Source organism: Vanacampus margaritifer, chromosome 4 (assembly GCF_051991255.1).
Source record: "Vanacampus margaritifer isolate UIUO_Vmar chromosome 4, RoL_Vmar_1.0, whole genome shotgun sequence".
NCBI classification, from domain to species: Eukaryota; Metazoa; Chordata; class Actinopteri; order Syngnathiformes; family Syngnathidae; genus Vanacampus; species Vanacampus margaritifer.
Genome location: NC_135435.1, coordinates 28,112,906 through 28,128,108, shown reverse-complemented (window position 1 = coordinate 28,128,108; position 15,203 = coordinate 28,112,906). Strand labels below are relative to the sequence as shown.

Here is a 15,203-nt window from a genome sequence, read left to right as displayed (position 1 = left end):
AGAATTGCTGAGCATCATTCATATTTGCCATCTGTTTGTCTCCTTTGTCCCAGCGTACAACCAGCAAGATCGCCCGCAAAGCCGTTTAATTAGCTACCTGATTGCAAAGACGCGCATTGTCTCAAGCATGTTTGGAGCGAGAGAGAAGCTTGCAACGGTACGAGCGTCTGATGAGCATTGTGGCAGAGTTGGGCCCCGACGCGGAGATCCCCCGCCGTCTCCTTTGTGCGAACATAGACAATAATTACACAGACACGGACATTCAATTAAAAGAGGCCGCGCACCTACATGGCTTGTCACAGAAAAGAAAAAAAAAAACCCAGAAGAAGCACGGTTAATTAAATGATTCAACCGGGGTCTCAAGGCCACGGCGCAGTCAGACCCACAGGGAGGAAACGCTGCGGGCGAGCTCCATCTCGCAGGTAAATAAAACACCAGAAGAGAGAGAAGCCAATTAATAAAACATTTTCTAGGCTAGTGTTTAGTGAACAGATCATTTTTTAATAAGCTTAATTCATACGCGTTGGAGGAGTCAAATGGCCGAGCCGGCTGGCTGGGAGATTAATATGATGATGAAAAGAATCAAAGAGTGTTTTCTCAATGCAGGTCATGTCAGGGCATGTAATGAAGTTCTGAGGACTTTCGGTGTCAACGCATTTGAATTCAGTGTCAAGGACTGCACGGGGAAAGCGCTAACATAGAAAAATGTGGCCACAAGTGGGGCGAGAAATCAAAATAAAAGAAAATACAGCATCGACAAATAACCTCATATGATAGTGGCAGCAAGGATCAGAACTGAAATGAAATGACGCTTTTATTAATCCTGCAATGAGAAAATATGCAAAGTGCATTTTTTAAAAGTTATTTTTAACACCTGTTACAAGTGATGAGGAAAAAAGTTAGGGATTTTTCATGATTTTTGTGTGGCCTACAGCCCTGTACCCAACTGTCCTGAGCAGATCTCCACATTCAGAACCAAAGCAAGAGTAATCAGTAATAAGATGGCAATGCTCTTAATCATCATTAACTCATTCACTGCCATTGACGGCTATAAACGTCAAAAATTCATTTAACTATTTCTATTAGTTAAACATTTTGTTAACATTAGTATGAAAACATAGAATTTTTTAAATTGTACATTTAGAACAGTTTACAATTAAAAAATGTAACCGCCTCTTGCCCCTAATTTTTAATAATCTTTTTTTTAAAAAAAATGAATGTATGGCAGTAAATGAGTTAATGTGATATGTTTACAAATTGTATCACAAATGAAGTATCTTACTTCATGAGGAATTATAACGAGAAATTATGTTAATATTTTAGTTGTAGACAGTTTCTTTGCATAGCTGCGTAAGTTGAATTTATTAGTAGTAGTTGTCCAGTACGTCGCACCCAGACCAAAAGGTTGCAGGCTGAGCCAAAAATTACACACACACAAAAAAATAAATAAATATATATATATATATATATATATATACAGTATATATATAAATATATGTTGAGGGCCGCCATAAAATGGTCGGCGAGCCGCAAATGGCCCCAGACCATAGTTTGGACAGCACTGCTTTAATGACCTCTCTTTAATGACAGAAATATTATTTATTTATTTGTCAGAGTTCTATCCAGCCGCCTACTTGATTTTTTTATTTATTTTATTTTTTTTAAACCTTTGGGCATCTACTTTGGATTAATACTACTACTACTACTACTACTACTACTACTACTTTATTTGGAGTAATAAAGCAAAAAAAAAAAAAAGTTTCACCATGGCGGCTTTGTTCAGTAAATACTCATTATATGGAAATATTAAAAAATATTAAATGTAAATGTAATGTGGCACTGGCAACTACATGGAAGAATAAAATACTATACTGTATAAGCAAATGCAATCTACTACTAAATAAGTACAAGCATTTGAAGACCAACCGGCAGCAACAAAATATTTCAAAATAGATCATTATGACATTAATATCGCATGCGATGTGATGAAGGTATTTAACTTTATTCACTGAAAGAACGCATTGAAATTCAATGCTTGGCGTGGCGAGAGAGAGAGAGGGGTGTGTGGATAAACAAGAGTAACACGGGGGTTATGATACTCAATTAAGCTGCTATCATCAGTGAGATGGAAGCACCTCGTCTGTCGCGTGAAGGCAGAGGTGGCGAGAGAGAAGAGGCCGCCCTTCATGTCGACTGACTGCTCTTAACTCTCGGGGCAAACACTGGGACGCGTGTGCCAACTCCAACAGGTGGAGTGTTGGGGTAAGCCCGCGTGTGTGTGTGTGTGTGTGCGTTTGTGCCAGAGGGGGTTTGAGACACTGGACGACGGGCAGAAAGACTGGCGCCAAATGAGCGTTTCACAGGAATTCCTCAGGATTAAATGCAAAGACCTCCACAGATACTCTTTCACTGTTAGATCTCTGCGGCTTTACTGTCATAAGCGGCTGCTCTGCGCTAAACTTCAGCTCATGTGTCTCCAGTTGCGATTAATGATATAGTGGAATGCAGATTTTGTATAATAGCCCATGAAGATTTGGATTTTTGGCCGGTCCTCCGACTTATACTTTGGTGCGACTTGTAGCTCGGACTGGCACACAAAATCCCCGTTCACTCCTTAAGACATACTGTACAATACAAATACATTACTCCTGGTAAAAGTACTGCCTACTTTTAAAGGGCCACAAATATTTACCAAAGAAAAATAAGAATGATAATAATAATAAGTCGTCATGGCAAGGCACTCATCTGTAAATATTACAGGATAGACAATAGCCCATACACACCTGTGCAAGCCATTGAAGCCACAGGGCCGCCATCTTACTCGTCCCATCACGCGTGCAGACTACTGTATAAACTATACGTATACGTACAGTTTAGACATACAGACGCTCCCCTACTTACGAACATTCGAGTTACGAACAACGGTGCATACGAACATTTCTGCGCGTACAGTATGTCGAAAAATGTTCGGAAAGAGATGCTGTAAGTTAGATTTTGTATTGCGCGTAGTGCTTCTTTCCGCCGCTAATACCGACGCTTGGCGCTGTGAGAGCTCATTGGAGGCTGAGCAACGTGGCGAGGAGGAGGAGGAAGAAACGCCGGTCCCCATAAAGGAGGAAATAACTTTTGAAGCCGATTCCAGCGACGACGAAGAATCTCTCATGATATAAAATCCTCCTCTTCCTCCTCCTCCATCATCTCCTTAAGCATCGAGTACATGTTCCAAAAGTAAGTTAAACTTCATTTTATTTATCTTATTACGTACATGTACATACTGTGTGTGTCTCTCGCTCTCTCTCTCTCTAACATACGTAGTACAGTACTGTACTGTACGTATTCTCTCCATTTTATTAAAAGTTTTTTTCAGTACAAACCAATGCAGGTTACTTGTACAAGCCTTAAACATACTTATATAAACCTTCAATATACTTATATAGGCTTTAAACATAAATTATAATACAAAATATAGCACTGAAGCAACGAACAAATTCAAATTCAAATTCACCTTACGAACGATCGTCCGGAACGTAACTCGTTCGTAAGGTGGGGAGCGTCTGTATCTCATTCACTGCCATTGACGGCTATGGACGTCAAAAATTTATTTGAACTATTTCTATTAGTTTTACATTTTTTTCAACTTTTGTTAACAAGAGCATAAAAACCTAGAAAAAAATATGTACATTTAGAACAGATATAAAATTTGTGATTAATCGTGAGTTAACTATTGAAGAAGAAAAAAATAATCACCTGACGTCCCTTATTTTTAATAATCTTGTCTTTAAAAATATATATATATATTTTTTAATTATTTTTAAAAAAAATGTCTAGGTTTTCATACTCTTGTTAACAAAAGTGAAAAAAAATTTAACTAACAGAAATAGTTCAAATGAATTTTTGACGTTTCTAGGCGTCAATGGCAGTGAATGAGGTATACAGCTTGTAGGCTCTTAGTATAGGGCCGGGGGGGGGGGATTTGTGACCGGGTGGTCACTATTTTTTTAACAGTAACAAGTAAATAAAAAAGTAACAAGTAAATCATTTTTAAAATTTTTAATTAACAAGTGGACGGTATGTGCGAAGAAGAAGAAATGTAATAGCCATGGCAATGACGTATCGTTAGCTTAGCGTGAGGCTTCTTTATGCCACAATGAGGATTTACAGCACCAAAAGGCGCAATAACCAACCAGTCCACAATGCGACACGGGATTCCAGTTAAGGTAAGCCACTTTGGATAAACTTCCATAGTTAGAAGCAGAAGTTTTAAATCCAACCAGAACTCGTTTGATGCCGCACATTCGGAAATGGACTCTGAATGCACTAAGCTCTGGCACTCCTTTTTTGGGAGAGTCTGAATGGCCAAACACCACATTAGAAAAAAGTTCTGAGTTTCCGAATGGTTGGAGCGAAACCGTGTACGCTCGGAGCGTATCTCCGAATGTTACGCACAATTAAGCAACGGGTATTTTGAGGACGAGTCTAAGCTCTACTGTTCCTGGTATTTGATTTTTTGTAGAGCAAATTTTACCCAACAATGCAACTTATAATGGTACGGTCCATGATAGTTTGTGCTCGTCATCCTTGACACCTCTACTCTAACCTGAGAGAGCAATGTTTAGATATGTGCGGGGTAGAAAAATACACACCAAATGAACCGAACCGAAGTCCACCACAAAACTCACACCGACTCCTACACACCCCGCATCTACCGCTGATCCCGGACGAGCCCCCATTTATGTTCCAACCCTTTTGCATGATTACGACAAAGGGATTAACGTACAAGTGCCAGTTGGATGTGAATAAAAGTCGTATTTCACCCGCAACACACATACAGTACAAAACGGCCACGAAATATCATGGGTGGTAAAACCAGAGCAACTTAAATATGTCTTTCTTCTTCATTATGCTTTTTTTGGGGGGTCAATCACGAATTACAAAAAATACCAGTATACAAACATGATGTATTATGTATGCTGTCTTTTTAAATACAGTATATGAAGCAATTTATCTCCTACAGTAAAATCCAATATGGCTGATCTACAACATTTCCAGCTAATGATGTAACTTGTCATCAATGTTTTTTTTTTTAAATTTTTTTAATCTGCGTCCAAACTCGGTGCCTCTCCCAGTGACCTCTTGACCAATCCCATGTTTTCGTTCACTGGCGACGGCTGAGCCGCACCCAAGCCAACGCAGCCGTGACGCGTCCTCCCATCTGGCATCCCGCATGTCCTGCTGAGGGACTCCCTCCTTCCCTCCTATTAATACACGCGTTGTGTAAGAAAGGGCTGCGCCGAATGAATCCGCTTGGCGACATTAATGAGACATTAATGAAGTATTGACCTCTGAGCCGCACTGCTGTTCCCTCAGTCGGTTTGCATGTTATCAACAGGCGGCTTAGTTTCTTGTTCTTGCGCCTATTCTTAACAATCAGCGGCTGATTGACATTTGAAGCTACTGTGATGTTTTTGCATCATGTTAAAACTAGAACTAGTGATACATTTAGTGGACTGTAAGACTATTACAGACTATTTGCTGATCATCATACCAAACATATTGCAGAAAATAAAACTGGTCAATACATCAATTTCATTTCGGTTATTGTATAGTATGGTAAGCAAGGAGGTGGAATGTAACTTTATTTCTTCATAGAAAGCTTAAAGAATACAAAAGAGGAGAATAGAGTAAGCTATTATTTGTGCCACAATGGGGCTGTTCAGGATTTACAGCAACAAACCAGATTGTAGAATCTCAAGAGAACGTCAAAAATATCGACAATGTTCACGTTTATGACTCAAGGCTACGAGAATACAAAACTTTGTGATAATAATTTCTTCCAAGGTCAAACTGTCACCATCTTAAGACCTATATTGATATACAGGGATGTGATTTGACCAAAGTGAAATTATCTGAAAATTTAGCCGGGTGTCTGGGGGCCGCTGGCACCCAGCTAGGTCCAGAGCTCATGGGTTTTCCGTGTTTTTAATTACTTTCAATGCACTCACATGACAAAGAAATAGACAAAACAACAGCATAAATTTTCAATGTATATTGAACTATCCCATATAAAATGGCAGTTTTAGTCAACTCAAAATCAGTCACATTCAAAAACATTGGACTGCCTTTGCTTTTAAAAACTATCACTGAGAATATCATCATATCTAACTAATGTGATTACTAAATTAACACATAAATAATGTTGAAGAGTTCAAATTTCATGAACAAATAATTGTATCATGACCAAATGAAAAGTAACTCATATTAGAGCATACCACAAATGTCTTTGTTATAGCAGAAGATGTTATCTGTCGGAGTCATGTGCATACACAATGAACTACTATATAAAAAAATAAAAAAAATAAAAATCGGATTTTTTTTTTGGGGGGGGGGGGGGAGTTAAAAAAAGCGGAATTCCGCGAATTAGCGGAAAAATCACATCCCTGTTGATAGGTCTTAGATGCCATTTTTAAGTAACGTTTTTAACCGTGTCAATCAAAACTGAATCTGAATCTAGAGGCAGAACATTTAATTATAAATAAAGTTGAGTAATAAACAACAAGCTGCTCTATTACAACATTACATATGAGTTAATTAGCAAAAGAGGAAAACATAATGGAAATGTACAAATTTTACTTTGGAATCGGCATTGTCAGGTAAACAATGTTCTAAATGAGTAAATAATAAGCCAATGTGGCCCATTAAATGTAATTACGGTTATTTTCCAAATGCCAAGTAAATAGAGAGAGCAAGCATGTGGAAGGAAGTCAATGTCAAAAGTGATGCTTTTGTCAGCGCTGATGTAAAGACGCGAGGGAAGTACTCATCATTCGACGCAATTCAAGCGATCCACTTGTGATAATCACATATTGTTGGAGGGGTTAGGGGTCAATTCACTCCAAGTTCAATCAGCGCTCCTTTAGAAGTCGTAACGTAAGGAGAGGTGACGGCATCAATTCATTCTGCGGCGGAATAATTAATTTGAAAAATAATTAGCAAAGCCGCATCATTAGCCGGTGAACTTTCCATTCAATTAAATTAGGTTTTACGCTGGCGAGTGACTACATTAAACCTGAACGCCTCACTGATTTACACATGTCTTTACGTGCCCTGTAAATTCCCATTTGTGTGTGAGCGGGGGCGCGTTCAATTTGACGATGTTAATTCCTTTTGCATGCCACGTAATTGATACAGAACAATGTAACAAATTTATATTCTGAGGGATCACACAGGAAGAACGAAGCTGCATGATTGTAGGTTGACGAATTATTTCATGCAGCCAAATGATTTCCAGATTACCGTGAAGCTCTAGTCTACAAAAATTGTGTGATAGAGTCCAATTAACTGCCACGAACGTGTTGATTAGTATCCATGAGCATTACTTGTACCCCAGTTGTGGAATTTTGCTTCAAGAGGCAAGAACACTCAGGAGCTGGTTTACACTAAGGCATTTAAGCAACCCCTCATCCTTACCTTGACTCATCAGACCGCAGCTCTTTGATGCTAATACCAGCACACAGACCCCTTCTGATTACAGAAAGAGCAACAGTGCAGCAGGTGAGGTTGTGGCCCGAGGGTAGTATGTCAGCTCGACAGGACGTCTTTGCATGCACCGAATGGGTTCAAAGAGGCGCCCACCGCACACCCGCGCACGGACGTGGAGGAATATGTTGCCGACGTGTCTCCGCATACATCAATTAATGTATGAGGAACCAGGACAAACAGTAGCGTGTGCAGCATGCTGAAGGCAAAGAATGCTACAACACCACAAACACCAGGAAGACGTGCCAAGGAATCCAGTCCATCATGAAATACAAAGACTTCCAAGAAAAACCGAAGAATCCCTTTGCATGGTTTGAGGTACTGAACAACACCCAGACAAGGAAGTCCTGATGAGAAGACCCAGAGTCATAACGTAGCTGACGTTTGCCACTCAAGAGGGTCAACATCCAGAAAGCAGCAGGTCCTGATTTCTATAGGACTGGTGGAATGTGCTGACCCAACTGGCCCAGGGACTTCCGGAGGTTTTTATCCACTTCAAGACCAGGCCGTCGTTCCAGTTTGGTTTAAGACAGCTCGTGTAATACTAATGCAGACAAAGTCCACCATTACCATCCTCAAGCCCAGTAGCACTGAGTCCTATCATGTTGAGAAGCTGGCGAAGGACCACATGACCTCCAGACTCTCCCATTCATGTAAATACCTTTCGGTTTGCTGAGAGATCCGACGGCTCCACAGAGGATGCCGTATCTTCCGTAATACAATCATCCCCCAGCGCCTGGTGAGCAAACTATCCTCCTTAGGTGTTAGCATCCCCCTGTGCAACTGGCTGTTAGAATTCCTCATGGCAGATGGCAGTGTGGGCGAGTAGGGAACAAATACTCCATCACGATCTCCCTGAGAACCGTCTCTCCTCAAGGATGGGTCTCGAGCCTACTATTGTTCAACTTGATTACACATGACTGTCAGGTCAGATTAAGTAAGAACTCCATCTTGAAGCATGTGGGTGACACAACTGTGATGGGCTTCGTCAGACACAACAAACTGGAGGTCTGGTGGAGGAAGTTGTTGATCTCTGTTTGGTTTGCTGGCCACAAATTAAGCCATGGACCGCAGTGAAAATATTTGTGACAGAAAATAAAAAAAAAATAATAATAAGAATGTGTGACTTCTATTGCCCCTTTCAGAAGATTGCAGACAAATGGTGTATGGCGCTAAATCTTTCAAGGCTTTTATTTTAGTTTGCTGATGGAATCGATTTGTCTAACATCTGACCAAATCAATATGTGTATATAAATAAACATGACAAATATGTTGTTTTAAAATGTGTGCTTTAAAATGCTAAATTACCGAACAGGAGTGACTTTCAATGACTTGTCATTGTTTTCCCTAACCAAACACAAATGTGTTTTAGATGCAAATGTGTGTGTTTTTTTTTTAATCTCCAGAGAAGACACACTTTTCATTAGGATGTAGAGTATGTACAAATTAGCTCTAAAGTTCTTCATCATTAACTTCAACCTAAAAAAGTTACAACTACTTCCTTTATATGTCCAAGTGATTGATATGTCCAAATTAAACAACCGAGTACATGTGAGCTGCCTATTTCTGAAAATTGTGCCTGATGAATGGAGCGGCTAATTCACATAATGACCCCCATATCAATTTTCTCAATAACACGAAGATTCGCCATTGCTCACACGCCTCACACACAGTCTGAAGCACAATACCAAATCAAATTCAAAAACAGGTGGTTGGAAGAAATCTTCAAATGACACTCACGCTTCCTTTCGTGTCAATTCCTGTTAGCTAATGCTAACCTCCCGCTGGCTAACTTCTTGACAACTGTTAGCATGTTCATCTCGAGTCTTGACACCTTGAGTCCAGACCCTCAATTCTTATGCTTTATCACATAAGGACAATTTAGAGCCTTAGATGAATCTAACCTGCGTGTTTTTAGACTGAATGTAAGAATAAGAAAACACATAAAAGCACAAGGAGAACATGCTAGTCTAGTATGGCGGATATGCTAACGACTCGTTTCACCCAAATCAAATTCAAAAACAGGTGTTCGGAAGAAATCTTCAAATGACACTCACGCTTCCTTTCGTGTCAATTCCTGTTAGCTAATGCTAACCTCCCGCTGGCTAACTTCTTGACAACTGTTAGCATGTTCATCTCGAGTCTTGACACCTTGAGTCCAGACCCTCAATTCTTATGCTTTATCACATAAGGACAATTTAGAGCCTTAGATGAATCTAACCTGCGTGTTTTTAGACTGAATGTAAGAATAAGAAAACACATAAAAGCACAAGGAGAACATGCTAGTCTAGTATGGCGGATATGCTAACGACTCGTTTCACCCAAATCAAATTCAAAAACAGGTGTTCGGAAGAAATCTTCAAATGACACTCACGCTTCCTTTCGTGTCAATTCCTGTTAGCTAATGCTAACCTCCCGCTGGCTAACTTCTTGACGACTGTTGGCATGTTCATCTCGAGTCTTGACACCTTGAGTCCAGACCCTCAATTCTTATGCTTTATCACATAAGGACAATTTAGAGCCTTAGATGAATCTAACCTGCGTGTTTTTAGAATGAATGTAAGAATAAGAAAACACATAAAAGCACAAGGAGAACATGCTAGTCTAGTATGGCGGATATGCTAACGACTCGTTTCACCCAAATCTGTTATCAATACCACCACAAATACAGTACTAGTATTCATAGTAGTATTAAAGCAGGTTCTTTAAGTAGGCAATCTGTAGTTGCCATGTCAATGACAGACTGTGTTCTCATTAGAAACTAGTGAGTGGACGTTCCCAATGTTTTTCAAGTTATTTATATATGAAAAAGAATGTTTTAAATGATCTCACTGTTATGTGTTCAATGTGCATATATACAGCACAGCGTTGGGTTGACAGACCGAGAAGAGCGCTGCCTTCCGTTAAAGGATCATGGCGCACGTGAGTATTTATTACATCCCCAATCCTACAGAGACCGCCTCTCAATGCAGACTAGAGTTGCCTGTATGCAACCATGTCTCCCCCCTGCTCATCTGCGGCCCGTGTTAATATGATTAGACTGGATTATGGTAATGTGCGGGGGGATCTGGTTGGGTGCGGGGCCATGCTTTGCCGCTCTTGTTTCGGGGAATAGCTAATTGGTTGGGCCGCTTTGATGTTGTGGTGACGAGAGATGGGGGTTGGTGGGGAAGGGGGGGGGGGCTGGCAGAGGCGCCTCACAAGTCAAGTCTGTTTTATTTTTGGACTACACTAGATGTGTGGAAAGGAAGGAAACCTGATGAAATCTTGTGAGAAATGAGCTCCAATGATTTTATCTAGGCCTTATTTCTATGCTCTGGTTTGTGTTCTATTTTTTCCTTCTTCAAATAAATATCTCTAGAGGTTGAACAATGTTGGTGAGTGCATTGTGAAATGCAACATTACAAGCGAGTGAAACCTCCATTAGTTGACTGTCAAAATGTGTGTTTCTCGGGTTCAGTTATGTATGACAGGGAAAAAAATAGTAGGAATCAAAAGTTTCAACCAAACCTTGTAAGACTTCTGCAAGATGATTTCCACAAGTGTGTTAAATGCAGGGGCCACCTGCGGTCACTCTCTGGCCACCCCACATCTAGAGGAAAATTTGGATACCTGTGATTTTCACACATTTATGCTTTACCATTGTTATTGAGAATTCAACCTCTGAACTGGTTATTTAGGGTTAAAAACTTACTGTATTGTTTGTCTACACTTCCATGTTAGCAAGTTACTAACAGCCACTCACTCTACCAGTTAGCTATCAAGTACTGCTAATAAGTACAAACATCAGCCAAAACGAACATATAAGATACATAAAGACTCATATTATCTTACTAAGCGCAGATAAGAATGTATCAGCATGAATTAGAATTGGAACGAATTAGAATGGACACTCACTTCGTCATTTCCTACTGCACGCTACGAGCTGAAAGACGAACGGAGGACTGAAAACCGGAAACGGGAAGACGACGCGGTCTTTCAAATTAAAAGCTTACGTTTCAAAATAAGACATATAAGTAAAAATCGCAGATAAAACAAATTGAAGAATTCTTAACGGTCATTTATAAAAAAAAAAACTACATATTGGAAGAATAAATCCACAAATATGCAAACTCTTAAAGAATCTGCTTTTAGAAAAGGATGTTTGAGTCCTACATTCATACCATCCACAAATATGGTTTCATTAAATAATATGCACACATAATCAGAACATTGCTCAACATAATTATATATTGGATGGATTATTTCAAATATCAGAACAAAGTATGCAATAACTGTCAAAATGTGTGTTTCTCTGGTTCAGTTATGTATGACAGGGAAAAAAAAAGTAGGAATCAAAAGTTTCAACCAAACCTTGTAAGACTTCTGCAAGATGATTTCCACAAGTGTGTTAAATGCAGGGGCCACCTGCGTGACTCTGGCCACCCCACATCTAGAGGAAAATTTGGATACCTGTGATTTTCACCCATTTATGCTTTACCATTGTTATTGAGAATACAACCTCTGAACTGGTTATTTAGGGTTAAAAACTTACTGTATTGTTTGTCTACACTTCCATGTTAGCAAGTTACTAACAGCCACTTACTCTACCAGTTAGCTATCAAGTACTGCTAATAAGTACAAACATCAGCCAAAACGAACATATAAGATACATAAAGACTCATATTATCTTACTAAGCGCAGATAAGAACGTATCAGCATGAATTAGAATTGGAACAAATTAGAATGGACACTCACTTCGTCATTTCCTACTGCACGCTACGAGCTGAAAGACGAACGGAGGACTGAAAACCGGAAACGGGAAGACGACGCGGTCTTTCAAATTAAAAGCTTACGTTTCAAAATAAGATAGATAAGTAAAAATCGCAGATAAAACAAATTGAAGAATTCTTAACGGTCATTTATAAAAAAAACTACATAATGGAAGAATAAACCCACAAATATGCAAACTCTTGAATCTGCTTTTAGAAAAGGACGTTTGAGTCCTACATTTATACCATCCACAAATATGGTTTCATTAAATAATATGCACACATAATCAGAACATTGCTCAACATAATTATATATTGGATGGATTATTTCAAATATCAGAACAAAGTATGCAATAACTGTCAAAATGTGTGTTTCTCGGGTTCAGTTATGTATGACAGGGAAAAAAAAGTAGGAATCAAAAGTTTCAACCAAACCTTGTAAGACTTCTGCAAGATGATTTCCACAAGTGTGTTAAATGCAGTGGCCACCTGCGGTCACTCTCTGGCCACCCCACATCTAGAGGAAAATTTGGATACCTGTGATTTTCACACATTTATGCTTTACCATTGTTATTGAGAATTCAACCTCTGAACTGGTTATTTAGGGTTAAAAACTTACTGTATTGTTTGTCTACACTTCCATGTTAGCAAGTTACTAACAACCACTCACTCTACCAGTTAGCTATCAAGTACTGCTAATAAGTACAAACATCAGCCAAAACGAACATATAAGATACATAAAGACTCATATTATCTTACTAAGCGCAGATAAGAACGTATCAGCATGAATTAGAATTGGAACGAATTAGAATGGACACTCACTTCGTCATTTCCTACTGCACGCTACGAGCTGAAAGACGAACGGAGGACTGAAAACCGGAAACGGGAAGACGACGCGGTCTTTCAAATTAAAAGCTTACGTTTCAAAATAAGATATATAAGTAAAAATCGCAGATAAAACAAATTGAAGAATTTTTAACGGTCATTTATAAAAAACTACATATTGGAAGAATAAATCCACAAATAAGCAAACTCTTAAAGAATCTGCTTTTAGAAAAGGACGTTTGAGTCCTACATTCATACCATCCACAAATATGGTTTCATTAAATAATATGCACACATAATCAGAACATTGCTCAACATAATTATATATTGGATGGATTATTTCAAATATCAGGACAAAGTATGCAATAAAAATGTCTGAAAAAATGCTGTCAAAACTAACTTGTTACTGCAATACATCCACTAAATGTGTGTGGCATTTAAAAATGTATCTTCTTTGAGACCTTAATGACGCCAGCACTGCACGTCAACAGGGGCATTTAAAAGAAAGGCTGCATACCATTAAAAGCCGAGATAGTTTCATAAGTAAAAATCTGCAATTTTATTTGCATATAAAGGCAGCTAAATATATCACAATAAAATGAAAAGAGAGGACTAACATTTCCATACAATCAGAGAGCCAAAGAGAGAGAGTGGGAAGAGAGCACGAAGAGCATTTACAGCAGCAAAGTCGAAACTACTATTGGCAACATTTTTATTTTTTTTGTGCTAGCAAGATTGCATTTACACAGTGCAAAATTAGAAAGAAAACAAAAGCAATAAAACACAAAAAAACTATCAGATTGACACTTGAAAGGACAACATAAGCATGTTTAGGCAGGCGCATTGTTGGGAAGAAAACAGCACCTGATGGATTGTGACTCTGAAACGTTTACTTTTCCTCTCATCCAAAATGAACATGAAAAAAACCCTGTCAAAGAAAGACCGCCAAAGAAAAAGTGAAATCAATCCTCTGCCCCTGTTAAACACAGCTTTTAGTACAGAAATTTTACAACATGAATACTGTATATAATATATATTTTTATACATAAACTTTCCAAATTAGAAGAGGAGTCATTGAATGGGATGGAAGTAACCGTTTGGGCTGTAATTCAATAGCTTTCGGTCCCTGCGTGAGCTCGGTGTTGTCGAGCGGGAAAGTTGGACAATAAATAAGGACTTTTTTTTTTTTGTCTCTCTGATCTCGCAGAGAAAAAAAAGTGGAGCTCTAGCTGAGAACATTAAAGCTAGTTTAAGGCAGCGTCCCTGTCAGCCAATAAGAAAAGCGCAACTGACGAGAAAAACTAACAAAAATAAAAACTAAACCCAAAGCAGATGATACAACAACGAATAAAACATAAATGGCATCCATTGTCTGGTAAACATAAACCAAACAAAGAAATTGTACAAATTCACAAAGCATCATTTTATCTTACAGATCTGACCAATATTTATCAAGAGCAAGATTGTTTAATCACAAAATCCCCCCCTGGAAAAGGAGAATACCGGTGTGCCCCTCCCAAAATGCTTTCTGCATTTATTGTCAGCAGTGGTACAGAAGATGGATTTTAAAAATAATAATAAATTCTTCCCTGTGATAAAAATCAAAAAGCTGCAGTTCTGAGATGAAAAGTGACAACTGATAAGAACAATTTTGGAAAGTCTTGATGTGAAATCTGCCAAACGTGTTGATTGTGAGTGGCAAATACAATCACAGAAGATCAACATTCCAAAAAAACAAAAAAAAGAACACCGATATTCTCCTTTAAGTTTATCCCAAAACATCTCCAAGCCTTCTTGGAGAGGACCAACATTTTGCAAGGACACATTCTTATTTTTATTTTTTATTTTTTTTTATTGACATATTTATAGAAAAAAAAATTCTCATTTCCAAATACCGCCTGCCCCCCCCCCCCCTTTGCTCTTCTCTCAGGAGCTGGAAGGGTTGGGCAGGTCAAACACGATGGGAGGGTTGGTGGGCTGGAAGCTGACGGTGCAGGTGGACGCGTTGATGAACGTCGTGTAGCCGTCCGTCATGATGCCGTAGCCTGCAACGTCAACATATGGTCATGGAATTAGTCAAATCCATATTAA

At 38.9% G+C, this 15,203-nt stretch overlaps 1 protein-coding gene and 1 long non-coding RNA gene across 4 annotated transcripts in view; both read right to left on the bottom strand.

Annotated features, from left to right (window-relative positions):
* LOC144050273 (uncharacterized) overlaps positions 1–13,150 on the bottom strand; it is a 28,811-nt gene extending 15,661 nt beyond the window's left edge. Inside the window, exons 1-4 of the long non-coding RNA XR_013293823.1 lie at positions 13,110–13,150; positions 12,723–12,804; positions 11,890–11,968; positions 11,047–11,128 (exon numbers count right to left, since the gene is read on the bottom strand). This is a non-coding gene — a long non-coding RNA (uncharacterized LOC144050273). The remainder of the gene's footprint in view (positions 1–11,046; positions 11,129–11,889; positions 11,969–12,722; positions 12,805–13,109) is intronic.
* Positions 13,151–13,644: 494 nt separating this feature from the next.
* Positions 13,645–15,203, bottom strand: part of mpped2a (metallophosphoesterase domain containing 2a) — a 59,252-nt gene continuing 57,693 nt past the window's right edge. For all 3 annotated transcript variants that reach the window (XM_077564200.1, XM_077564201.1, XM_077564202.1), the window contains exon 7: positions 13,645–15,157. In XM_077564200.1, the coding sequence (XP_077420326.1) occupies positions 15,039–15,157 (119 nt within the window). In that variant the 3' untranslated portion in view covers positions 13,645–15,038. The remainder of the gene's footprint in view (positions 15,158–15,203) is intronic.